The 26,183-nt window shown below is 39.8% G+C and overlaps 1 protein-coding gene across 5 annotated transcripts in view; it reads left to right on the top strand.

Moving 5' to 3' along the window:
- The window catches only part of DCLK1 (doublecortin like kinase 1), a 235,601-nt gene that overhangs the window by 1,913 nt on the left and 207,505 nt on the right, over window positions 1-26,183 (top strand). For all 5 annotated transcript variants that reach the window (XM_068673052.1, XM_068673061.1, XM_068673079.1 and 2 more), the window contains exons 2-3: window positions 1,406-1,794; window positions 12,327-12,673. In XM_068673052.1, coding sequence (XP_068529153.1) covers window positions 1,419-1,794; window positions 12,327-12,673 — 723 coding nt within the window. In that variant the 5' untranslated portion in view covers window positions 1,406-1,418. The remainder of the gene's footprint in view (window positions 1-1,405; window positions 1,795-12,326; window positions 12,674-26,183) is intronic.

Genomic DNA, 26,183 nt, shown 5'->3' with positions numbered 1-26,183 from the left:
ACGTTAAAGAACGTATATAAGTCTTTCTGTGTTTGCTCCTATTGCTTTACGCTAGGTCTGGATATTTTTTTTTAATGGACATATAATTATGCGTGGTTTAAACAAAGCTTGTGCTTGCTGGTTTTTTTTCCATTTTATTGGAAATCAATGAGAGAGACCACTTCTAAATTAGGTCTGTGTATCTGTGCTATAAATAAGCTTACTGTGCTTTGCTGTTCTGCAGACAACTGCAAATCAAGGTGGCATTTAAATTAGAAGAAATGCATTTTGAACCTGATGATCTTTTGGTTGTTTTCTAATCTTCACTTTTTTTTAAGTATAGAAAAAATTATGTGCAATTAGTAGTATTTAGTCTTGCATTGGCCAACAAAAGGAGAGCAAGTACATGCCTCCATGATTTAATTTCTGAAAATGTGAATTTTCATTTATGTGAACTATATCGAACAGCTGGCTGAGATCACTTTGGTCAGAACTGAGAGGTCCTTGCCACTGTCAAGCATAGGAGATGTGAGTTGCTGGTTTGCTGGTTGACATTGAATTTCTCACTCCTTCAGTGATAGTTTTATTGGCAAAAGAAGCTGTCACCATTAACCGCTTTGAATGCTAGCCCTAGGACATTAATGATACTTCTTGAAAATTTTATAAAGCACAGAAGTAGCTTGCTCATTGAATAATATGAGTTTTATGGCTTCTTCTTTCCCTCTTACCTTCTTTTTTTTCCACAACATTTGAGTATTTCTGTTTTTTCAGAATACCCAGAGTATATTAGAGTGTACGGATGGCTGAAATAGATGATTACAAAGCTAAGACTGTAGGGAAAACTACATTGGATTTGACCCACCAAGTCACCTTACTTGTAGTAATAGTCCAGATTCTCATCACCAGCCTGCAATCTATTGCTCTGAGGAGTTCTTAGTTGTTGCCAATCAGTAAACAGTTACTGCCTTCTGAAGTGACACCTTTTGAGATCACAGGTGGAACAAACAGTTCAGTGGGGGCGAATGGTCTTGAATACCACCCGAATGTAAGATGAGGAGAAGTAGAAAGCTGACCCATTTGTTCTTTTTTTTTTTTTTTCCCCAGTAGCTCTACTTTGTCACCTTGGTTTCAGAGCTCGTACTGAATTTGAATAAACAGTTCTTAGTGTTTGTGTATTGTTGGCAGTGGGTTTCCTGAGTGGTGTTTCTATGACATATAGAAGCCTAGCTAATAAAATAGATTTTATGGCACGGTGGGAGGGTTGTAAAATGAACACATGAACGTAGTGTGGTTTCACTCAAGTGTTTTTCTCAACCTAGAAAGCAGTCTTCTGTGTATGCCTTGTATATTCCTTGATATCTTAAAGTGAGCTCCAATAAAATGAGGAAGTTGTTAAACTCCTTCTCTTCTCTTGTGCATCCCTTAGATTGAACTTCAAGATGTCCTTTGGGAGAGATATGGAGCTGGAGCATTTTGATGAGCGTGATAAAGCGCAGCGGTATGGCAGAGGGTCCCGGGTGAATGGTTTGCCCAGCCCTACCCACAGTGCCCACTGCAGCTTTTACCGAACCCGCACTCTACAGACCCTGAGTTCTGAGAAAAAAGCCAAGAAAGTTCGCTTCTATCGTAACGGAGACCGGTATTTCAAAGGGATTGTATATGCTATCTCCCCTGACCGGTTTAGATCTTTTGAAGCTCTGCTGGCTGATCTGACCCGAACTCTGTCTGACAATGTGAATCTGCCCCAGGGAGTGAGAACAATCTACACGATTGATGGCTCCAAGAAGATTTCCTCCTTGGACCAGCTAGTAGAAGGTAAGCAGTAACATTGGGAAGTGTAGAGTTATGTTTGGGTCAGGGTTTGTTTGGCTAACTTCTTAAGTCTCTGCAAATAAGCAACACTACTGTTCTTACTGATAGGAAAAGGATCTTTAATGACCTAGAATTGTGAATATCATAATTTGGGCCTTGAAGTATTGTTGCTTTGCTACTTATTTCCCTCTTGTTGAAAGTAGTCTAACCTTTCTCTATCAACCTCTTGTTGGTAGACCTAGATCTTGAAGACCTTACCTGCTGCTTCTTCCGAACTTGCTTATTTAAAAATGGCAATGAGAATTTAGTCAGTTAAACCTGATGAGGTCCAAGGTTTTCTAGGTATCATCAGCAGATGTCTTCACCTCTAGAGGAAAGTCAATTCTGATTTTTATTTTTTTTTAATTGTTATTTCTTTTAAGTCTCTAACTACCAAGTGAAGATCTCCAACTCTTCCTACAAATGATATGCGTAAAGTACCCTTCACTCAGGGTGGAATAGATGTAGGCAGCCATTTAAAGAGCAATGTTGTAGCTGTAGTTCAGCCGGGGGAGATGGTTTGAATAGAATTAAACACTACAGGAGAGAAAAGTTCTGCTCTTCTTCTTCTAGTCCCTTGGTGTCCTTAGGTTGCTTTTTAATCAAGTTTGTGTTCCTGCACTATAAAGCACTATCAGTTACTCCAACATAAAGTGCTTCTGCCTGGCAGTGGATGTCTTTTTATGTGTGTAGACAATAGCTCTTAGTATAAAACATGAAAATGTATTAGGTCTGAAAGCATTAACCAGTACGAAGGGATAAGTAACATATTTTCTTGTCTAAAGTTTAAGTGCAGATCCTTGGCTGTGATCAAAGAAAATAAAAGCTGAACAATAATGTTTTTGTTGTTGCTTTCATTCTGCCCTTGGTCTCAATGTGTCTTGGTCAGACCTGTAAACTAAAACCTATGGACCTATAGCTGCTGGGGAGCCAATTTAGAGTTTCAACAGAGTTTGCAGTTTCCTCCTGATCTTCATTTTTAGCATGGGATGAGAGAACTTACAGTGCCAGGGTGCAATGAGATGATCAGAAGAATGCTAATTTGGGGAGAGAAGAAAAGGGTAATGCTGAAAAAGGTTCCTGAAAGAGGAGCACATCTCTGCATAGCGGGTGTGCAGCCACCCTTGAGTTGTCTCCTTCAGATAACATAACAGAGGAAAGCTTTTTAAAGAGAAGTTTTGATAATCTTCCGTTCCTACGAGGCAGAATAGGGAACAACACAAAGATGCTCAGAGAAATTGGAGTGATGGGATTGCCCGTGTAAGTAAGAGTTCGTGGGTTTAGGACCATATAGTTCTAGCAAAATGGAAAGGCAACTGGTCCCAAGATTAATGTCATGAATTCTAGGGCAGAGTTAGAACTGCATTTGTGAGGGTGATATTTAATTGGTGGAGAAAATTGATTACTGGGAGGAAAGACCAATATTAATCAACATCTGTTTAAAAGCAGTGTTTGTGTATTTTCTTCTCAGTAGTGATATAAATAATTGTGCTTATTTGATTGGTATGCTCGTCAAGAAGCAAGTAGCATTGATATTAATGTTGATTTGCATAGCCTTTGCTGCCAGTCACAGCTGTTTAAAAAAAAAAACACCAACTGAATACAGAAATGAATTCAGCAACCTGTAAGATTGACTGATTTATAACTGGTGTTATTCTTCTCTATTTGTGCCAAAATAAATCACAGTAAATGACAGTACCAGGTCATAAGTTTTATTTTAAAGAAGGGCTTGGGGATTTTCTTAAGTTCTGTGGGACTTCAGTCCTTAATTTTATGACGAACACATCTCTTACTGTGTGTAGATTTCAAGTCAGACAATCTTATTTTCTTGTGCCATTGACACTGTGGGATTTACAGAAGTCAAATTTTGTGTCTAAGAAATGAGCTACATCCTTGTTCCACCTGAAAGTGCGCTTCTGTCTATTTGTATAAAACTAAGATGGGGTGTTTTGTTCTGATCCCCTTATAGAGCTTCATTGCAGAATACAAATCCACGTATTATTAGCTCACTGATGGTTTTATGTAAGCCCGTTTCACTCTTTACTGTACAAATTTATTAGTGTTTGGCTAGTCTGGTATAGCATCAATTAGCTTGAAGCTGTACTTTGTGTTTAAATAGCTGGAAAATTGCTTTTTTTTTTTTTCTAAATAAAATTTGTCCTCAAATCTGAAGTGTTGCTTTCTTCATGGTGAGACTATTCCTTTACTGTATGAATTAATCTCATGAGACTCTTTAAAATTCAGATCCCAGTCTTTATTTATGTATTTTGATGGGTTCTGAGTTGGTGATGGCATTGTAAGGTAAACATGTGAGGCCTTGATTTGGAGATTGGCATTTATGCCTGTGAGGAAGTTATTCAGCTCTTACCTTCCCATATGGGTAAATGAACAAAGACAAGCAGCTGGCTCCTGGGGAATACAAAACAGCAGCCACTGCCTTTCATCCCCAAGCAAAATCCATAGAACAGTGTGAAAGGTGGTCCCAAAGGAGCTGTTTTGCTTCAGTAATATTTCGTTCTCCCCTGCATATGGTTCAGAGCTGGCATGGTGTGTGCTGGTGCTGTAGGTTATTTTGAGGTGCATGGACATGGCCTGCTTCTACTTGAAACTAACGACTGCCCAAAGTGTGTAGTTACTGCTATAAAAAGTTTCACAGGCTCAGCAACTTCTCTGCTTTTACCTTAGATGAAGTAAAGAATGTAATGGATTCAGGTCATCTTCTCTTTGTCAGACCTGATGTTCAGAACCCTCTTACCTTGAAATAATGGCTTCCAAACATGAAGTGACCTTATTTTCCGAGTATGATATCGAATCTGGCATGTACAAACAATAAAGGTGAAGCTGCTATAAGGCTAAATCGTCTAGCTGTAAACAAAGTCTCTAGAAAGGACCAAATTCCTTTGGCTTTTCCAAAAGGGTAGCATCTTTAAAGCTGTCGATGGAGATAGACTGATGGTTCTTACCCCAAGAATTACCATTGAATGGTGCATTAAGACCAGTAATGGGTTGGAATGAGCAGGATAAACTTGAAACAAAGGGTTTTATTTACAGTTTTTACTCCTGGGGTCCTACTGCGTGGAACAAAGACCGCAGAACCAATCTATAGCCAGTACTGCATCCCTTTCTCATTAATTTTTATTATAATATTACCTCAGAGCCTTGGGTACGAGCCAGAATCAATTGTTTTAAGTTTCCACAATACCTACCACAAAAGACGAAGCCGGCGGCAGAGAACTGGCAGTCAAAGACAAACCAAAAAACCCCAAACCACAAGATGGGTGAGAGAGTACTAGGAAACTGCATTGTCACGTGCCAGTATTGGGTGTGCTGCCAAACTATTGTAAAGATTTGTATGCGTATGTGCACGTTGTGTAGGCATAATCATAAAAATAATACTAAGGAATAGTTGGAAAAAAAATAATGCCTCTAGGAGGATTGTCTGGCAGCTGTAACCCTAATTGAAGGAGCAGCTCCAAAGAGCACAAATATACCAGGTTGAAAATCTGGTTAAAAAAAAAAAAAAATATTGTTTGGAGGTAGGAATCTCCCAGGAGTGGCAGAGGAGGTGATGGACTCCCTGAGGGTTGAGAAGGCTCTTGTGAGGGGAGGCAGGCGGTTAGCATTCGCATCAGGGAAGCTGCCTTCCAGTGGAAGATCTTACAAAGCAGTCTCCTTGCTTGAAGTGGTGGGCTGTGAAAGATTTCCTGATGCTTTGTGTTTATCTTGCTACTTCCACTGTCACCTCATTTCTCACGTCTCTGCTTTCTGCTCTTGCATCTGTTCCTGCTGCTGCCTCCTTGACTCTGCTGCCCGCTCCAGCAGTGCTGGTGAGAAGCCCAGCCTGGTCTGCCTGCAGGAATCACTCTCTGATGCACTCTGGAGCTCTTGCTGTTTCCTCTAGGTCGTGCCTACCTCAGTGCTTGGGAATTAGCAGGCTGGAAAGGTTCATGTGCAATATGCAGTGGAAATAATAATAGTAAAGTGTCTGTTTAAATGTTTGCAGAGCTGAATCTATGTGGACGTTTGTTTATAGGATTGAATTTATACTGGATATTTACCATGGACTTGATCCAGGGCTATCAAAGTTACTGAAACTTGGACTGGATCCTACCGCAGAGATGTCTGCAATCCTTATATTGTTTAATAAACAAACAGCTGAATAATCCTGTTGCATAAAATGGTAGAGGGTTGTTTTGGCACTATTTGATTATTTTATTTGATGAATTTGAGAAGATTCATCCATTAGCCAGAATAGCCAGTCATTTCACATTATGTCTTCCTAAACAAATTCTTGGAAGGCCCTTTTTAAAAACAACAGCAACAACAAAATCTAGGTGCTTTCCAGTAATCCTAAAAGCATGTACAAGACCTATCCAGGACCTGTCTTGCTTTCCTCAAGACTGAGGAAATCTGGAAGGAGGGGGCAGAATTGGAAAGAAGTATATCTAGTTTTTCCTCTGATTTGGAAAGAAGAAGAAAGAAGAATTTTTAGTCTGAGCTGAGCAGAAAAAAATAACGATGTGCCAAAAAAGTCCTTTAGAAAATCTGAGGAGACCTGGTTTAAAGTTCATGGTGCATCTGATTGCTAGGTGAGCATGGCCAGGTCAGATGTATTTCCTATAGGTGCACCATCTCACTTGCAGGATGGCATTTTTTCAGACAGTGCAAAAAGACAAGGCAGCAGTAATGTAGTTTAAGTAGGTTATTGCTCTATTAACTAACACATTTGGGAACTGTCTGGTAGTAACTTATTTGGTTCAGGTCATCCGCCTTTGCAGTCTGCTCTGTGTGGTGGAGGGTAGTCAAAATTCCTTGTCATCTCCCCAGAGAGATTCTTCCTCTGTCTTCTGCTTGTATGAAGTCAAGCAAAAAAAAGGGTGGAGGTGAAGAAGAGCAGGTGTGCACTGAGTGCTGGGGGTGCCAGTCCCCTTCCCCATTGTCTGGTTCTATCCATTGTCACATCTACAGGGGAAACGGACTGCAGGGAATGACTGAGCACCCTCACTGGGATATCTCACCTCCCAAGTGTGCCATTACTGCAGTTTTCCCACCTTTGCAGTTTGTAGATGGATTTTCTTCTCGTAGCGTGTACTCTTCTACAAGCAACCAAGGCTGTTTCCAATAAATTGGAAGTTGTGCTGCCTCACAAATGGTGATTGTTCCTTCTCTGCCTCCATGATTCAAACTGGTTCTCTATTCCTTCTCCAGGGTTTTCCACCTAAGACCAACTGGCTTCTGTATGAAGCCATTTTGAAGCCATTTTAGTCCAGATTGCCGTTAGTGTAGAAAAGCAGTGTAAGGAAAATAAGTTGTGTGTGTTTTTTGTTTTTTTTTTTTTTTTAATTAGGAGATGCTGGTTTGGTCATTCTGGTAATGAGAAAATTAGCAAGCTGGAACAAACAAACTAACTGCTAATGCCCATATGCCAAAGAGGGAAGCAAACACTTGAATCAGTACTTAAAGTTAGCAGCCACCCTGTATACAGACATGTATATTTTTTAATTTAATACATAAAGCATATTGCAAAGTTCTGTCGTGACCTGTAAGACCTATCCTTCAGTGTTCAATGGCTGTAGTGGTTCATCTGTATTGAATTTTGACAGATGTATAACTACAGGTAATAAGAAATTTGTTCATTTGTTTTAAAACATAAATTGTGTTTTGGGATCTGTCCTACGTGACTAGCTTTTTCTTAGTCTCTTAATACTAAGATTTATTTTAAGATTTATTCTTGTTCTGCTTGGGATTTCTGGAGCGTTGAGCACTCACACAACTTACATTGTGAGATTACTGCTTCAAAACCAGGAAACAAGTGCTGTGTGTCATTTTAAAGGGTTAAAGCGTGGTACATTTCATTCACAGTGTTGCTGAGAATGTGAGGAGGCAGGGGGCTGTCAGGAAAGGATTGGTTTTGAATGCGCAGTAATGACTCTTTCCTACATGTCAGATGTCCCCAAACAGCTGGATGCCCCCCCTTTCCGCTCTTAATGCCTATGGATACTGTCATCAAGAGTCAAAATTTCATTAGGGACCGATGACTGCACTGGGAAATGCTGACTCCTGTCTCTTGGGGAAGTGCTGTCTAATGGATATTTTAAATAGGCAGTCTCCTAAATTTTTGTTTAATCCGGGATCTCTTTCTTCAACATAGGTCTTGGAACACTTGATTTGTAACAGAAGATTATTCCCTGTACAGATCACCTTCTTCCAGCTGTCAGTTAGTCAAAACTGATGTTTTTGGGCTGTATTTTCATAGAATAGACTCATTAAGGTTGGACGAGCCCTCCAAGATCATCTGGTCCAACCACCCCCCTACCACCAATGTCACCCACTAAACCACATCCCCAAGCACCATGTCCAACCTCTCCTTGAACACCCTCAGGGACAGTGATTCCACCAGCTCCCTGGGCAACCCATCCCAGTGCCCGACTGCTCTTTCTGAGCAGAAATGTCTCCTCATTTCCAACCTGAACCTCCCGTGGCACAGCTTGAGGCCATTCCCTGTAGTCCCATCACTGGTTACCTGTGCAAAGAGGCTGACCCCCAGCTCCCCACAGCTTCCTTTCAGGTAGTTGCAGAGAGCAATGAGGTCTCCCCTGAGCCTCCTCTTCCCCAGACCAAACACCCCCAGCTCCCTCAGCTGCTCCTCGTAGGACTTGTTCTCCAGACCCCTCACCAGCTTTGTAGCCCTTCCCTGGACACGCTTCAGGGCCTTGTGCTTAGGCCTGATCTGGACCAAGAGTTGGTGGTGCTTAAGTTCCATTACCCTTTGGAAATGTGTTTCTCAGTCTGGAGCTGTCAGCAAATTACAGTTTCTGTCTCCCTTCTGGTACAAATCACCGTGCTGAGGCTGTTGTCTGCAAGACAACGATAGCAAAAGGTTACCAAAAATAAAACATGAAAAATTGCTTCATCACTTGATAGTTTTAGTCTTGCCCTAACTGCAGTGAGCCTGCTTTCTTCCAGACTCTGATTCACCCTGTTGAAACACAGACCTCCTTGCCTCGTCATTACAGCAGCTGGGAGGGACTTGTGAGGAAGTGGTAGCAAAGGCAGAAGGTGGTGAATTTATTGGATTAGTAAGGCATGTCCATTGTGAAACTTTTTGCAGTCATCTCTTCTTAAGGTAACTATGAACCAGAAGAGAGGATGAAAGCCAAGATGAAGGCTTTTTGTCCTGTATGTTGGCATTTCCTCTGTATATAAGCAGCATGAACGGTAAAGGATTAAACTACGCAATGAAATTTCTGGCTGCTGTCAACATGGGTCCCAAGTTCAGGAAATTTATGCTTATACTTAAGTCAGGAGTACTCAAAAATTGCTGGATATCACCACAAAATGATACTTACACGTTTTTAAGATGAGGTACGAGATACTTTCTAGGGCGAGGTTCTGATCTGTTTGGCTTGTGTGCTTCCAGGGCTGACCCTTAGGAGCACCTGTGAATGACAACTGCAGTCGCAGACCAAATTTCCTAAAGTTGTTTTTGTACTTCAGGCAAAGTGTTGGAGGAATAAACAATCTTAAGTTGACAATATGATGGTAGAAGCATCTCTATTTCTGTTTTCTTATATGATAGCTCTTATCATAAATAGTTAATCTTGCAAGGCTTTTGATATTCTGTCTCTGAGACATTCTGTATATAAATGTAAGCCTCTTCAAGGGGAAAAAGAGAGTATCCTGGTGCGCATATTTTATTGGTGTAATATAGTACTGTTGGAAATGAAGGGGAAAGCAGTCCAATGTTAAAACACTCCTACAGCTTCAGCGAGTATTTTATGGTCATTTACACAAAACTAATTTTGTAGCTAGGAGATGATGTGCTGTTACACACTGCAAGGAAGCCAGCTGACCTTTAAATATAGCTGGTATTAAAAACCACGTGGAATGCTGTCCTTCCAAGAAAAGGAACCAAACTTGTTCTTTATAAATGTAACATAAAACTTCTGGTTATGCTGTATATGGCAGTTTGTTTATTCACCCATCCCGTGAGAAGTGAGCTTTAATATGAAGCTTTTTTTTTTTTTTTAAATAAAATAATCCTTATTTTACGCCAGTAAGTCAAACACTTTCTGACTCTGAAATTAAATGTTTTCTACTTTTTTTTTTTTTTCTCCCAAAGAGGTTGCTGGTGATTTTTAAATCTGACTACAAACTCAAGTGGAGGCAAGAATAAATTTTGTTTAAATTTTTCTAGAGGGAGCTAAAATTGCACAGATACTTCACAGAAGTAAAAAAAAAATAATTGTATTTTATACAACAGTTACTATGGTATTGAGGGTGGTCCTATTCATAGCAGGATCTTTTTACTTTTTTCCTTTCTATAAAACCTTATTAATGTTATCTTTAAAATTCGTTAATTTTAATAAAACATGTTGTGGGTGCGTTCTGACCTTGCTGTAACTGAGTAGCTAGTGCAACAAATACTGGAACAGGGCTTAGATAAAAGAGAACATGTCTTGTTTGTTCACTCCTGGGTCATTCCTGCTGCTAAGCCTTTTTCTGTTGTTACCAGATATATAGTGAGTGCCCCCTCTCTCTCTCTCTCAGTAAGAGTTTACCTTTCTCTCTCTTAAGGTTGGTGTAAGCATTCAGTCTTAGATTCCTTTCTTACCACTTAAGAAGTTGCTGCAAAGTGCAGATGAACTTGAAATTCCAGTGACTATCAGACATTGGAATGTGTTACTTCATCTCCCGTTCTGCATTTTGTGTTCAGCTTCAAAAGAATGTTAAAAGAAAAACCAAACAAAAATCTTCCTGTGATACTTGCTTGATCTTGTGTTGTCATTGCACTTATCTTTTCTGCTCAGTGGTCCATCTTCACGTGTGGCTCCGAATTCTTTGGTACACTCCTGGTGTCCTTCTGCTGGCTTTCTAGTCTTTACAACATCTGTTCTCAAGATCATTTGTTGATCTTTACAGCATCCTCCTGTCTTTATTATCTCCCCTGTGGAGCATCATGCCAGCTCTGCTAGTACAAGACCTGAACCTCTCTTGCATCCTGGGACCTTGTGCCCCAGTGGGTTCCCCTTCATCTTCCCCTCCAGTTCTAGCTGTGGGAACTTTGTGCATCTGCCAGCATTCCTTGTGTTCTTGTGTGCTGTATTGTCTGTGGGGTTGAATGGCCCTGGAATCTTAGTGTGTCTAGAAAAAAAACAAAAAACAAAAAACTTTATAATCATTAAAACATGAATACTCCTTGCTTATGGTAGGGATCACTAGGAAAGTCTGTTTTCTAGTGTTCAGGGGATTTGGTTCTTGTGTGCTGTTTTTGACTAGGAGGTACATTACTGCATTTTGTTCTGTTTTTATCTTAATACCTTGGGGTAAACTGCTAATATAAAGGTCCCTACTGAACTATTGAACCCTGAAGACTTGAAACATCTCAAATGTTTTTGTGGTGTTAGTCAGATAGGATTTTACATTACTTGTAATCCAGTTTAACTGCACTCTGCCAGAAGGTGTGGTCCTGCTGGATCTCATGTGGTGGTTTTTTTCCATCTTTTTTCTTTTCTTGCAGCCAGAGGGAGAGCTGGATCAGCTTGCTAAAGCATTAGTGTTGTCTTCATGTTCCATCAGATGAACAAGCTGGTCCAACCTACCCCCTGCAACTGGCAGCGTGGTCACTCAGCCAAGCACAAGGGAGAGGTTGGGAGCACACAAGTGGGTGCCTTTGTCACACCAGCCTGCAGCTGGAATGGATTAAGGAATAGGGATATGCTGGTGTTACTGCTGGGGAGCTCTAACCTAGCCAGAAAATGTGGGTGTGGTAATTCTGGAAATAGTTCATTGTAGATAGTGTTCCAATAGAAATCTGAACTATAATCAACTTTTTTCATTAAACTGTCATTTTCTTTAAACCATGGTCCCAACTATGGTGGGAGGAGAGCTCTGTAATTACTGTTCTTTGCCTTCATTTTCCCTCCATATAATACGTTGAGTCAATAGAATAATAGGTACAGGCAAGAAACGTCACTATATCCTGGTTTTATGTTACTTAAAGCTTTAAATAATCAAATGTTAACAAATTTCCTCTGGCATTTTCACCCACCTTTTATTGAAAGTAATTTGTAACCTATAGTTTTTGATAACAGTTCATACTATTTCCTCTGAAGTGTTTGGGGCCTGCTCTTTTGTGAAGAACGGGCCACTTAAGTGTGAAGGCTGGTGGACTACCGTGATAATGCCCTAGGTCTGGACAAATGATTAATGTGAACACTGCTTACTGACAGTAGCAGTCCCCACTTGTGATGGTGCTTTCTGAAAAGAAAACTGTTGCTTTCAAGCAATTCATCACAGCATTGCCTTTGCTTGATGCGTAGCTGATGAGTGATCTTTAAAAGATATAAAAGAAGGGAAGATATCAACGTGTTATGTACTATAGATCAAGAGTAGTAAGAATAATAATTGACAATGATTTGAATTTTCTTTTTTCCTTTTTTTTTTTTTCCTCCCCTCCAATCTGACTTGCTGCTCTCGCACTTCTGTTTCTGCAGGGGAAAGCTATGTATGTGGTTCAATAGAACCCTTCAAGAAACTGGAGTACACGAAGAATGTAAACCCAAACTGGTCAGTGAATGTTAAGACAACCTCTACTTCTCGCTCAGTGCCGTCTCTTGCCACTGCTAAAGGAGGTACTCCAGATGCAAAAGAAAATAAGGATTTCATTAGGCCTAAACTAGTCACTATCATCAGGAGTGGAGTGAAACCACGGAAGGCAGTCCGGATTCTGCTTAACAAGAAGACAGCACATTCATTTGAACAGGTTCTTACTGATATAACTGATGCCATCAAGCTGGATTCAGGGGTGGTCAAACGCTTGTACACACTAGATGGAAAACAGGTAAGAATTTTTATTATAATCATTCTCAGCATAAAGAAAAGGTAGTTTTCCCAGAGGAAAATAATAGTAAATCAGTAGAAAATTACTTTTCCCTAGAACATAGAACCAAGTCTTCCAGTGTTCATTGTGTAAGATTTCTGATCAGTTCAAGAACATACCATGAAATACTACTTTGCCTCAATGATCCTATTTGTAATAAATAATAGCTCTAAATCTGTCAGTAAAGAATATGATGGAGTTTTGGCTATGCATGCCAGAAACCTAGAATGAAGAATGTTGTCTCAAAGAAGTTTGTTCTCTTAACTTGTTCCAGCTCTTTCTTGCAGCAGTTTTGATTCATTATACTTGCCTTTCCATAAACTGTAAAAACAAACCATGACGACACACACTCCACCATGCTAAATGCTGGCCTACTGCAGTCCACAATGGCCAAATTGAGTCTTACTGCAGCTAGGATGGACCAGGAGAAAGGTGAAAAGCTTAGAAAACATGAACTTTTTTCTCTTTCACAGGAAAACAGGTTGGGTTAACTGCACTGCTCATATTTATTGAGGAGTCTCTTGTAGGTTATTTTTTCTATGAAATACCTTTAAGCAGTGTCTCTTTTTGGTAACTGATTAATTGGTCATCACTGATTAAATTTGTATGGTGAGATTTTGAGAGGCTTCTTGTTTAATTCGGGGATGAAGGGACAAGGAAAAATTTTACACTTTAATCCTACTTCTTTTATGTCTTTCACTTTGTTTGTAATTTATCTGCGGACATGTATTAATTATAGCAAAACTGGAGAAGCAGTTAACCTGATGAAGGGCAAAACTAATTTCAGCATGACCTGAATTGATTTGGAGCAATGGTGACTCTAGAGAAATACAGCAGATACTTGCACTTACAAATGTAACCTGTTAAACTGAAGGTGTAAAATGTGGGCAGAGACATGAGTTAGTGGTCTCCCTGAGAAGCTGCTAGAGGCTAAGATATTTCTAGTGTATTATAACTCTCTTACAGATTTCTGTGAATCTTTGAGCCTAGCTTTCAGCAGATGGCTGCAAAATATGCATGATACAGGTAAATACTGTCAGTCTGATCCAGTGGTGAGCCCAACGTGTCTGCAGTTGCTGGGGTTAATGTGTGGGCATAGCTCTGAAAATAATTACAGCACTACCCTCTGATCTGAGAGATGGCTGGTTCCTGGACAAGCTGCTTATTCAGAGCACTGGTTCAAATCAGGGCCAAGTCTGGATTGACCAGAAGTCCCTTCCATCTGCCGTTGTATGTCGGTAACCTCTGACACCAGTCACAGACAGTTGTTCAGTTCCTGGTTACTGCATGCATGCTTTTCATGTCCCCATTACTGTGACTTCATTGGGAACTTGGACCTGGGGCAAAAGCGTGCACATGGAGTTCATTTTGCTTGCAGCAAAGGTAAAGTGTGTGTCTGGGGAATCTCTATTCCTGTCCTTACCTTGCTTTGTGCTCCAGGGAGCAGCAAGGCGAGTAAATTTGAGGAGGGATTGGCATTTTACTGCAGAGATCAGGGGTGGTTTCTGCTATGACCTTGGCAGGAGATTTTGAGTGAATATTCCAGTTCTCAGCATCTCTCCTGTAAAATCTCTCAGTAAAAAGGATACATCAACTGGGTTGTACTGGGAGGTTCTCTGGGCTGTGTAAGTAAACCTGTGGTTTAGTTATGAAGAAACGCAGCATGGAAGGGTGTCGATGTGACCTGTTGTTTCCTGTGCTCACTTATTTTTTGGTGACGTGGTTGTCACGTGTTCCAAAGTCCCCTATATGGTTGTGCTTAAAATGAAATAACACCTTTACACCTGTTTTGGAGCACTAATTACTGGCAAAAATAGTACTGCCTTATTACTGGGCAGGAAGGGAAGATTAGGTTTTCCTGACCCACATGTTGTCAAAGTTGGATTCTTTCTCAAGTCCTGGGATTTGAGATGAGTTTCAGTCAGTAGCATGCTGGGGCATTTGTTATCCACCTCACAGCCTGAAGCTCGCAGCCTGAAACCTTTTTGTGTAAAGGCTCTCCTGGGAGATGGGTGTCTGGGCACTTACTCCCTCCTTCCCTTTTTGTTCAGCTGAAGTTGCATAGCTGTCTGCCCTATAGGTAAGGGAAGGATCTGGAGGAAAGTGCGTGTGCCCTACTGGGATAAGGGAGACTTGTCGCTGAGCGTGCAAAGCGACTCTGCTGGCAGAAAGGGAAATCGATGATCTGTGCTCGGGGGAGCCATTGATTTCCTGCGCCGCCAGGCGATTGCTGCTCCATTTCTCTCTGCCAAAAGCCTGATCTCCCAGATGGTGTTGGGGCCACGGTGGTGGATTTCTTTATTGCTAAACTCAAGCTGTGAATGATTACTGGGAGGAAATCTGTGGTAAATCCAGAATTTTTCCAGTAGCATTCACAGTCGGGAACTTCTCCTGCAGCTCTTGTTGGAGCCAAGAAGGTTCTGGAAGACCCTGGGTTGAGTGCTTAAATCTAACAAATCTGTGATTAAATCTTTCATCGCTAACTTAAAAAGCAATAAAATCTTAAAGCTCTGAGCAAGAAAATAATTTACTGAAAGGATAAGAGGGTAAAGCCTTCCTAGGATTATTTATTGAGAACATAACCTGGAAGACAGGCTATTCTGTATCATCTTCTCTTGGGAGTTTTTTTGGGGCCAACACAGGAATTGCCCATCCATGGCAAAAATTGCCATGAGTCCCATATATCGTCAGTGCAGGTGAGCCCTGAAGTGTGCATGCAATTGTTGGGTACTAGCATAAGATGCCTCATACCCCTTAGAAGAAAGTTGTAGGGGTCAGAGTCTGAACTGCTACCCAAGTTGGGCAGTTGTCCTGTATTGATGCTAATTTGAGTAATTGAGTAAGAAAGTTGTTTATGTACCTTGGTAGGAAGAAAGTTCTGTGCCATCCAGATGTTTTCCCCATCTTAGAGCCTCCAAACCTCCTTGATTTTGGAGAATTACTCATTTTTGTTACACTTCATGCCTTGTTGGTGTTCCTGAGAATGGAGGAGCTTGATCCACAAGGTGTGCTGGGGTAACCCTTTCCATGTTTAATACTGAAGTAGCAGGGGAAGGAAAAAAACAACCTTAACTGATCTTGTCTCACAGGGTCAGTGGCAGTTCAGGGTCTGAAACTTGATGTTTTCCAGTATTAGGTAGAAGTTTGCTTTGGATTTCATGCATTTAATCTAGTATTGTTTAAAATATTAAATTAAAAAGGGATGGTTAATCATTTATTTGCATTTCCTTATAGCGCAGGTCAGACTCTGTATTTTGACTTCAAGGTTTCTGAGCCTTTTAGAAAGAAATTTAATTTGCACAAAAGGGGCACAAGATACAACTGTCATCTGATCATGTAGGACATTGGTGGCCAGCCTTTAGCACATCCTCTCAGATAAATTATTAATGGTTCCTCAGAGAAGGATGGGTTTCACACTGTCTAGAATAGCGCATGCACATTTTCATGGACATACTTAAAACTATCCAGGTGAAGGTCTAGAAGTTTTTTCCTTATCAGTTTTGCTGTGTAAGGAAAACCAAAATAGAATGAGTAGGTTCAATGACTGCCTGTAGGAATTCAGATCATGAGACTACTCTTACTGTATTATATTTTAGATTAAAAGGCAGTTTAAGTCCATTAAGTCAACACTTAAAATGCCTTTTAATATTCTCATGTACTTGTGCAAGGAACAAACACTTTCTTCTAGCTAAAATGTGCCTTGCTTTCACATGGTTGTATCATGACAGTTTGGTTTTTAATCGTCCCTTAGCAGAAGATACCATTTTTAGTTTAATGTGCATTAAGATACAGTTTTGTAAAAAGAAAGCATGTTAGGACAATGCAGATGTCAAGGATACAAGCTGCCCTTGGAGATAGAGCCATGCTGCTGTGTTGCAAGCTCAGTTCTCTGGTGTCTGTATAATGATGCACTTCTAGAACAAAACCGAGGAATAAAATGGGAGAATATTAATGAAGGTCAAACATAATTGCCATTTGAAATTGTGCCTTTTTTTGAGTGTTGTAGTGTGTGTATTTGTATGAGGTATTTGCAGTCTGAGTATTTAGCCTAAGACTGGTGTTTGGACAAAAGTGCTCTATCACCTTGTACATTCCCCATTTGCTTTTGGAATAACAAACATCTGCAGTACAATGGGACCTGCTTATTTGAACAGGTGGTTAGTGTAGCTTAACTACATGCAGTTATGCAAATTATTTGTCAGTTTGTTTATTATGCAGTGGATTTGACTCCAGACAGACAAGTGGTCAGTGGCAGAAATACCGGAATAAAAATCATGATGTGATTAATTTTTATTTTGGAGTACGTTCTTTCAAATAGCATTAATTTTACAAATATGAAATACATCTACTGGAACTTGAGGACGTACTTCGTAGAAGTGTGTGAGAAGCATAGTGTGAAATGGGAAGTGAGTCCCTTAATAGCCTTGTTACAAGCCATTAAATAGTTTATGTAAAGAATTGTGACTTCAAGAAAAGGGAGATTTACATTGCTGGAATGCTTGAAGCTTCCTCATGGAGTAGAATATGTTGGTTTTGTTTTTTATTGGAACCCTGCTGGAAGAGTGAGTCGTTAAGTTTGGAAACTATTTCCTTTAGAGTTCTGTCTGCAAAGGCGCCTATATTTTAGTTTTTAATGAAGAATTAGCACTGATGCTTTAAGTAAATGAACTCTCAAGAAAAAACAGCTGTTTGCATCTACACCTAAACTAAGCACGCCCTTTTTTATTGTTTTTTTTCTTAACAAGTGGAAAATGTTTGGTAATCATGCCTGCGTTACACTAAATTCTTGGCCAAATTGTCCTTGATACAGAAAAGCAAGGTAGGTATCAGGCATGGAAAAATGTTCTCTACTTAACGTTTGGGTACCTTATTTTTCAGAACCATCTAGACAAAATGAGCATTAAAGAAAATAATACTTACGTGTAGCAAATGATTTGTTTTGTATGTGCTCTAATTCTAATTCACATCAGCATTTGTAATCAGTTCCATTCCTGTTACAGAATAGGCATTTAATCTTAAGGGTGATAGGTTGTGCATGTTATTTTTACTTATTCTTCGGCTGTAGTTACAATTCACTTGAGATGCATGCAATGTGAAATTACTCCTGTGTTGAAAGATGTGGACAACAAGTGCTGTTTTATCTGCTGTATGACCCCTCTTGAGCACAGTAACTGCAACCTGTGGCTTTTACTGGAGGCATCGCAGCTCCCTGCCAGCCGCAGGCACGGGGCGGTGTTGATTGACTGGAGAACCATGCTGAGTTCTCTGTGAGGTGTAGCTGTGCAGATACTGATTACTTGGAGAAGAATATTAAGAAAGATGGCTTCTGCAGATCACACAAACATTTTATCAGGGAAGCAACAGCTAGGGAAACTTGTCTGTATGTTTTTGAAGTGGTACTTCGGTATTGTACCACCACCGGGCATGTTCCAGGTGGGGAGCTGAAACCCAATGTGCTTACACAGTACAACCTGCTCCTTCACATGTGTTTATACGAGAATCCCTTTATACCCTGGAAAATATCTAAGCTGCCTAATCTTAGATGTGACATTTAGGGCACTATGAGGGAGATGCTGATGGACTACCGTGAGAGATGCTTTCCAAGAGCAAAGAGAGTCTCTCAAGCTTTTATTGCAACTCACTTTCCCTCCTTCCTGCCTGCAGTGTACTTAATCAACAACTTTTCTCCTTCTCAGGAAGATGAGTCATTCCTGGCTTCGGCCTTTTGAAACTGAGTTTTGGGGGAAGGACAAGAACGACGGCTATTTCTTCCTCAATGCTATTTCTTCCTCAACGCTAGGGAAAGAGGCCCGCAGATGCTTCTTGCAGACTTGATGGACTGAAAAATGAAAGCAAAAATCAGTGATGAAAATTACCCATCTCAACAGGTGGTGGTAACCTCCGGGGGTCTTGTAAGATTCCCGTGATACCTATTGAGAAAGGTAGAGTTGCTTTGTAAAATGGACTTTAATAAGGAAGTATCAAAATCTGGTTCAAAATATGCCAAAGACATGGAACGGATAAACAATTTGCTGGCAACTGAAGTTAATCCTGGTGTTAAAGGAGAGCTGTTACAGGTCCTTGAGCCCTCGTGACTCTGAGCAGGCTGTTTTGATGTCCCATTACGACATTGACTAACAGTTTTAATTGTTATCCAGATAAAACCTTCTGTAAAGGAGTGAACAGAAGCACATTCCTAACTGAAAACAGTGCGTGCGTTCATTTGTCTAGTTTTGATTCCTATTAAACTGAGACTGACAACTGTGTTGCTCAGTCTCTAAAAGCCCTCTCACAATGGAAGTTTCCAGGGTTGCTGACTGGCATCTCGTATGAATTGTAGGCTTACTCTGAAAATTAGGAGAAAATTCCATCTTCCACAGCCTTTAGGTTGGCTTTCATGCCATGCAGGAGGGAAACTGTTACTGAATGAAGAAGACTGAAAGCTTGCATATCTGCTTCAGTATGCTATAAACATCACAGAAGTTGACCTTACTGTCCTTTAAAGGCATCCAGCTATTAGAGAGTTTGTGTAAGGGTCATCTGGAAGAGTCGTTTTTGATTCCTCAGAAGTGGAGGATCATGTTGCATGTGTAAGGAAGGGTACTATAGCACGAAGGAGATAATCTAGTAACCCAAAGTTCTGAATGACTAGACAAAGTGTCCTTTTTCTACACATCTGGACTTTGCTTCCTTTCTTAAAGTGTGCAAAACAACTGAGAAGAGCTTCTTATCAAGTTAAATTCTGATGTGTGTCTTGCAGACTGGTGAGGGGTAGGGGAAAAGCAAACAGAAGCTATCTCCAACTGTATGTTTTTGGTGGTGGTGGTTTCATGTGTGTTTTCTGTTTTTTTGTTTTGTTTTTTTTTGGGTTGTTCTTTTATTTTGGGGTTTTGCTTTTTTCTTTGTTTTAGTGAAAGAAGACCTTGAAAAGGACTTAAAATTTCTCTGAATATTTTGTGACAGGAGTGAGTTTATTGGTGGTGACCAAAAAGTTACTACTGCCCAGTAACACGCAGTCCTTAGGAGCAGTTTTATGTTCTGTCAGCAGCTGAAATCTGTCTGGTAATGCTTTGAAATAGTGGTCTTCCTAAACTTTGTTCTGCTCACCAGTCCTATTAGGATGCTGTGTTTCATGACATTAACTGAACGAGCTGAACTCGGTGGTTTGAAGACTTTACAGTGTGCGTTTTCCAAATGTTGTGTTCACTGGAATGGTTTTATTTTTGCTCCCTGTGGTGGCTGTTGTTAGCAGTGTTTTTTCATTGGCGTAGATAAGTGTGGTGTTTTCTTTTTTCTTTCTCTGTAGTGGTAGGATGTACTAAGACTGTAAAAAGGGGTAACATCTTGGATATACTGGGTTCTTTCTGTTCCTTCTGAAACTAGTTGTTACAAGAGGATCAAGAAATTTCAGTCTCTTAACTGCATTTTAAAAAGCATCAAAAGAAAGTTTTCTTCTTTTTTTTTTTTTTTTTTGTAGCACCTGTTTCTTTCCACAGAAATTGACTTGTCCTATAGGAGAAATTTTAATACTCTATGCAGCTAATTAGTATCTATGTATTTGCTTGTTAGTCTAGGCATTTTAGAGTAATTCTGATTGTCGGGTCTTTCCTTTTTGCACCAATACTTGGAAAATCTTGGCAGTCTGTCTTTTGACAATGTTGAGTTACGAAAACTTAAGGCTGATAACTCCTTGCAGTCATACTCAAGTTTGAACAGCTACCTAAGGCTTTGTAGAAATGCATCTTTGTTTACTTATTTCTTTCCATTTACATTTCTCTTCACCATTTCGCCAAGCTGTTGTGTAAAAGGAAATTCTGCAGATGATCACTTTGTAAATGGTGTAATTGATACTGGCAAAACAATCTTAGAATTATGGATGGTGCAAGGAATGGCAGTGACAGATGGCCCAACTTCGTGCCTTGTTTTTCTAGTTGAGCTTTTCACTTTAGAAACTGGGTTCATAAACTTGTCAGCTGTGAAGCATCTTGTTTTCAATATTTTCCAGCTTCTTAAGCCATGCACTTTGCTGTCTCCTATAGCAAATGGGAAGAGACATAAATCTCTTCAGATACTCCACATATTTATTTGAAATTGCTTCGTACAGTTCTTTTTGTGTACAGAGTGAGTCCTGGGCACTGACTGACCTCTCAGGTGCTCATCGGATTAAAGAAGATGAATCCAGACCTCTCCTAAACAAACCTGCAGTGTGTAGAAGTTTGAGATACTGTTATGTTTTGTTCTCTTTATTTGTGTCTCAGGATTCTGGGGTGAATTCTAGTAGAAATGGGACTGAGACTTACTGTTCTTGTCCCTGAACATCCTTTAAGTACTATAAAATCAGTGAAGGACAATGTATTCTGCCTTTTTCTACGTCCAGTCCCCTTTAAGCTTGAAACCAATTTGTTCAATCTCGTAGGAAGTATTGCAGTAATCTCGTCTGAATCTATGTCCCTGCTACTGTGTGCCAGTTCATGGGGGCAGAATGTCCAGACTCAATCAGATTTAGGAACTAATACAATTACCAGTAGGTTAAAATATTTCCATTGTACTGAACGCAGACAGTAGTTCTCTGAAGAGGGCTTAAGCTTCTATAAATAAGTTAGCCTCTTGTGAGACTGTTTTCCTGTCATGGGTTAATGGTATGTAACAGGACTTGAAAGGTGTGTACCACGTGAAGTTTGTTCTCAACTTCTAGTCAAAACTTTCCATTGCTTTTCTCCCCTCATAAACTTTAGAAGTAGGTCAGAACACCTGCTTCAAGGAGGCGTTTGGCTTGAGAATGCTGCTGAGGAGGGAATCAAGATTCTTCAATAGGATTGAAGATTGAACTCTCGAAGTCGCAGATGGAAGAGCAAGAAGTCTTTGGGGACTTGAGGCATGCAGTGCAGAGTTACGGTACTTCACACATAGATAAAAATGAGAACAGCTGGGTTTGGAATTATCAGAGATAAGTAAGCTTAACTTTAGGAAGCAAGACAGAATATTGTAGTATGCTCATAGTGGAACCAGCAAAGCATTATAGGGCTTTGAAGTCAGGGTTGCAGGTTATTGAAAGTAAAGCTCAAGTAGTTGGAGCTGATTGCCTCTCCTGCATCAGTTGTTCTGGTCTGGTGGATTTGGTTTTCCATTAGATGTTGGATCTCAGAAACTTCTTTTATGTAAAACTCGGAGCTTTAATGGCTTAAAACTGTAAGAGACATTTGCTCACTGGGTGAATGGAGAGTGAAATCTGAGTTTGAACTGTTTTTAAGCATCTTTTTGGCTTGGTTTAAGCCATGATTTTTCTTAGAGCTGCCAGACAGTAGGGGAAGATGGGGTGCATCTTGTGGAATAGCTGAGGTAGGATGCCTTAGATATAAGCTTCTTCACCACTTTTTAAACCTTAAGTGCGTGCGCTGACTTTCTAAACAGAAGAATGTTTGCTGTTTAAAATACTTCACCTGCCTTCCCTTGCAGCCAGTTTATGTTTCTGTTTTGCATTAATTTGAATGGCAGACTGCAGCTGCTACTATATAGCATGCGTCCAAAAGCTAAACCTTTTGACACTTCCTTTATTCTAGTTGTCCTTGAATTATCCTCCTGGATCATGTAGCCTGTCTTTCTTATTTCTTATCTGCCTCTGAATCATTTGTTTCTGTGGGTTTTCCCCTTCATTTTCTTTGAGATTTTAATTGCTCGTTTATATACTTCCTGTGTATTTCAGTATTACCTCTTTTTTTGTTTCTATTTAGAACTCCTCTTGATGTGAAATCTAGTAAATTCTGTCAAACAGCAGTTTCTATATATATATATATATATATATATTTTTTAGTGTGTGATAAATGGTCTCCTGAATGCAACACTTATATGCTGTAATCCATCTCTTTGGTTCTGTTTGTACATCTTACTTCGTACAATCTGCTGTTTCTACCTGTATGAAATCATTGCTTGGATCTTATACCCTTATCGTACTAACAACCTGAGTCATAGGTAATGCAATATATAGTTCCTCACATAGTGGGACACTTATGTGCGCTTTGGAGAGGAAATAACTGCGAAGGAGGTGAGTACAACATGCATGTGTGGTGGGAAATGGTCCTGGCACAATGGACACTGATAGTGCTGAATGCTCTGTTCACATGAGAATGAATTCGTGCATGCAACAATTCTGTCTTAAAAATTAAAAGGTTAAAATACAGAAGCTCATGATTATGAAAAAGTCCATATATGACATTGTTGATTCGGATATAATTATTTTTTTTGTGCACTTCTTGCTGTAGCTACATGAACAGGGTCAGTGCAGCATTGGGAGCATGATGGTGGTAGTAAAGTTTACACTCAAGAAGTTGGGTCTGGGGTAGGTGCACCTGGAGTACAAAAAGGCACTCTTTCCTGTTCTGTTGTTTTACTCAGGTGGTAAATGTTGCCATCTAAAATGCTAGTACACTTCCATTAAAACTACCTCCTCTGCACCAGTGCATTCAGTTTCCTAAATATTCCTGAAAAAGGAGAAAGCTTATAAGCTTTTAGGAAAAAAAAATGTTTAGACGTTTCAGTTTTTAAACCAGAACATATCTGTTCTGGGGCAGGTTGAGGAGCATTTCAAATACTCTGGAGGAATCTATTTTAAATAGAGTATGATCTTGATGAATTGGGAACAAGGAGTGCAATCAGTGTAAAATGTAATAAGGCAAAAATCAAGTAGTTAATATAGGAAAGAATAATCAAATGGCCTATCAGAAATGGAGGAACAGAAACCAGATGAGAGTGCAGTACACATGGTATGTGAAGGTTTTTAACAAAAGAAATGCTGAACATTTCATTGCTATGACATGATGGAAAAATGCAGGTATGTAGGGAAATGGGACCTTAAAATTAAGGAGTGTTTAGAGTTGTTCTGTTGATAAGGATTTTTGTGAATGCAGTTGCTGAGATCTATCTGCTTTATACATCAGACATAGGAAAGCTAAAATCTGTGTACCTTAGTTATGTGAAGACCATTATGCTACTATTAGTGTTGATTGTTCCCAGCATGGTGAGCAAAGATTGAGGGGCACAGAGTATCGAAGTGGGTGAAACAGTCTGAGAACCAGGAAAATTGGCACTTGGACTTTTAGGCTTAAATTTAGAAATGAAATCTTAAGACGAGCATTCGGTAGCATGGACATGCCAACCATCTTGGTCAATTCCCACTGGGGCTCCGTTAACACAGGACCAAAAAGAAAGAAAACCTTTTATAGCTGTGCATATGTGTTCCAGCAATTAATGAAATGGCTGATATTTTCAGTTGAAATATTTGTCAAAATGGAATACATTTGCCAAATTACTTCTGGCTTTCAATAAAAAGCTATTCACTTGAATGTCTTTTTTTTTTTTTTTTTTTAATTCAGACAGCTTTATTAAGACATGAGCAAGAAGTAATGCCATGAAGCTCAACATCAATTTTAAAACAATTAGTAGGTTTCGAAATTGGGACCAAGGGAGCAAGTAGATGAAGATGCATTGGAGTCATTATAGATTAATAGTATCTGTAGGAATAGCACCTTCTTGAAAAACGTTTTCAGCCCAAATTACATTGCTGCTTTATTTAAGCCTATTTTAGCAGTATGTAAATGTGGAGTCCTAGAATCTAGCTGACAATTTTTTATTCTTTGGTCGTTTGGGAGATGAGGGATGTAAGGACAATAAAAGGAGGAGACTTTCCCTTTCTCTGTCAGTGGCACTTCAGGGGAATAGCTTTTAAATGTGGCATCCCTGTAAAAATGAACCCTCCTACCTGCAGGTGGAGGAGGGCTGTCCTAGAAAAGGAGATGAAGCTCTGGTTTCTCTTGTGCTGAGTCCAAGTGAATGCCAGACATCTCTCACAGCGTACAGTAGGAACTGCTGTCCTAAATGTTACAGAAGGAGGGAGAGAGGAATAATTGAATGTCATATGGTTCCTCCATAGGAAGAGAAAAGCTTTAACAGCACTTCCTCTCTTATAAGCAAATAATCAGGAGAGTTACTGAAATAAGAAGCTCATGATCTGCAAAATGAGTTGTATGGTGGCTGTACTGATTGAAGCTTTTCACCAGTGCCTCCAATAGCTCTTCCAACCAGTTCCTCCCCTGGGCAGGGAAAGCTCTCCCTTGCCCTTTAGTTTCAAACTGAGTCATTTCATCCTGCTGCTGCACTGAAACAGGAATATTATGAAGTTATGCAGTCATCAGACTGTGTGAATATATATATAATATACATGTGCATGTATGTCTGTATATAAATATATATATATATTTAACATTTCCAAGTAGCAAACTGAACATCATCCTGCAATTCTGATGTGACAGGCAGCCTTCCAGCTCCAGAGTTTCTCCCTAAAAAGAACCTAGATGGAGTGTGGTTTTGCTTTTCTCTATCCCAAATTAATAGCAGTGTATTTGTTTCTCTGTTCTGAGGGAACAAAGGCTCACTGACGATGTGTGACCAGCTCCTGGGAAAGTAGATGTGCCTCCATTTCCAAGATGTAACAAGTAATTTACAGTCTTCCACTATCTACACAATTTATGATGTATCCAAGTATTTATGCTAGATTTATGAGGGTCTGAAAAAAATGTCAGTTGTAGACAATTCTCAAGAGTTAAGTTGGCAAAGCCTTAGCTGAAGCTAAATGAAGGCTTTTGTAACAGCAACAACAAAAAATTACCAGATGAAGGGCTTAGTAGCCTGACTTTGATTTGTTCAGTGACAGAACCATAATATGGATTTTTCTTCCTTTCAGTTAGCTCTTTTCTGTATGACTTTGAAATCCTTTTCTGTAGGCTTCATATCCTCAGTCTTCCTTTCTCAGAATAGATATAAGTGCCATGAATAATAGCATTCTGAGTCAACTAGCTAATGCTAACAAGTTTGTAGTGGTATGACAGAGCCAGTAATGAACTAAATTAACCAAAGTTGTGGGTTTTTCTGTATCTTTTCTTTCCTTCCTCTCTCTTGCAGTGCTCTCATTCATAAGACTTCAGACTCTCTGAAGACTCTCTTCTTTTGTCAAGGCTAAAGCTATTTACCAACATGGCACAACAGCTGGGCAAACTGTACTTCTAGTTTCTCCCTTCTTATGAGTAGTAAAGGAAACTGTAGTAAAGGTTGGGGAGGAGGCAAACGTTACTAGGAAGTTAGGGGGATTATTCTGTTATTTCTCCATCACGTTTATATGCAAACAGTCTGCCACTTGCTTCAAAATATTTGTAAAAATCTTCTCAGGCTATGGAAAAACTTATCATTAATAGAGTCGTTTTAATGGTGCTGCTTTTGATCTGTTGAAGTTTGTTGCTTTTATATTAAAAAATAAAAAATGCAGAAGTCGCTTTCAGAGGTGTTGGGGGAAATGTTTGTTGCTTGTGTGTCAGAATGCCCAAAGATCCTTCATCCAAGGAATGTTTTAGGATTAGCAGTGAAAGAACTGTTAAAAATAAGCACTAAAGTGCATAATCTAATTTTAATGTACATCTTTAGC

This window comes from Anas acuta, chromosome 1 (assembly GCF_963932015.1).
Source record: "Anas acuta chromosome 1, bAnaAcu1.1, whole genome shotgun sequence".
NCBI classification, from domain to species: Eukaryota; Metazoa; Chordata; class Aves; order Anseriformes; family Anatidae; genus Anas; species Anas acuta.
This window is presented reverse-complemented; position numbering and strand designations above follow the sequence as displayed.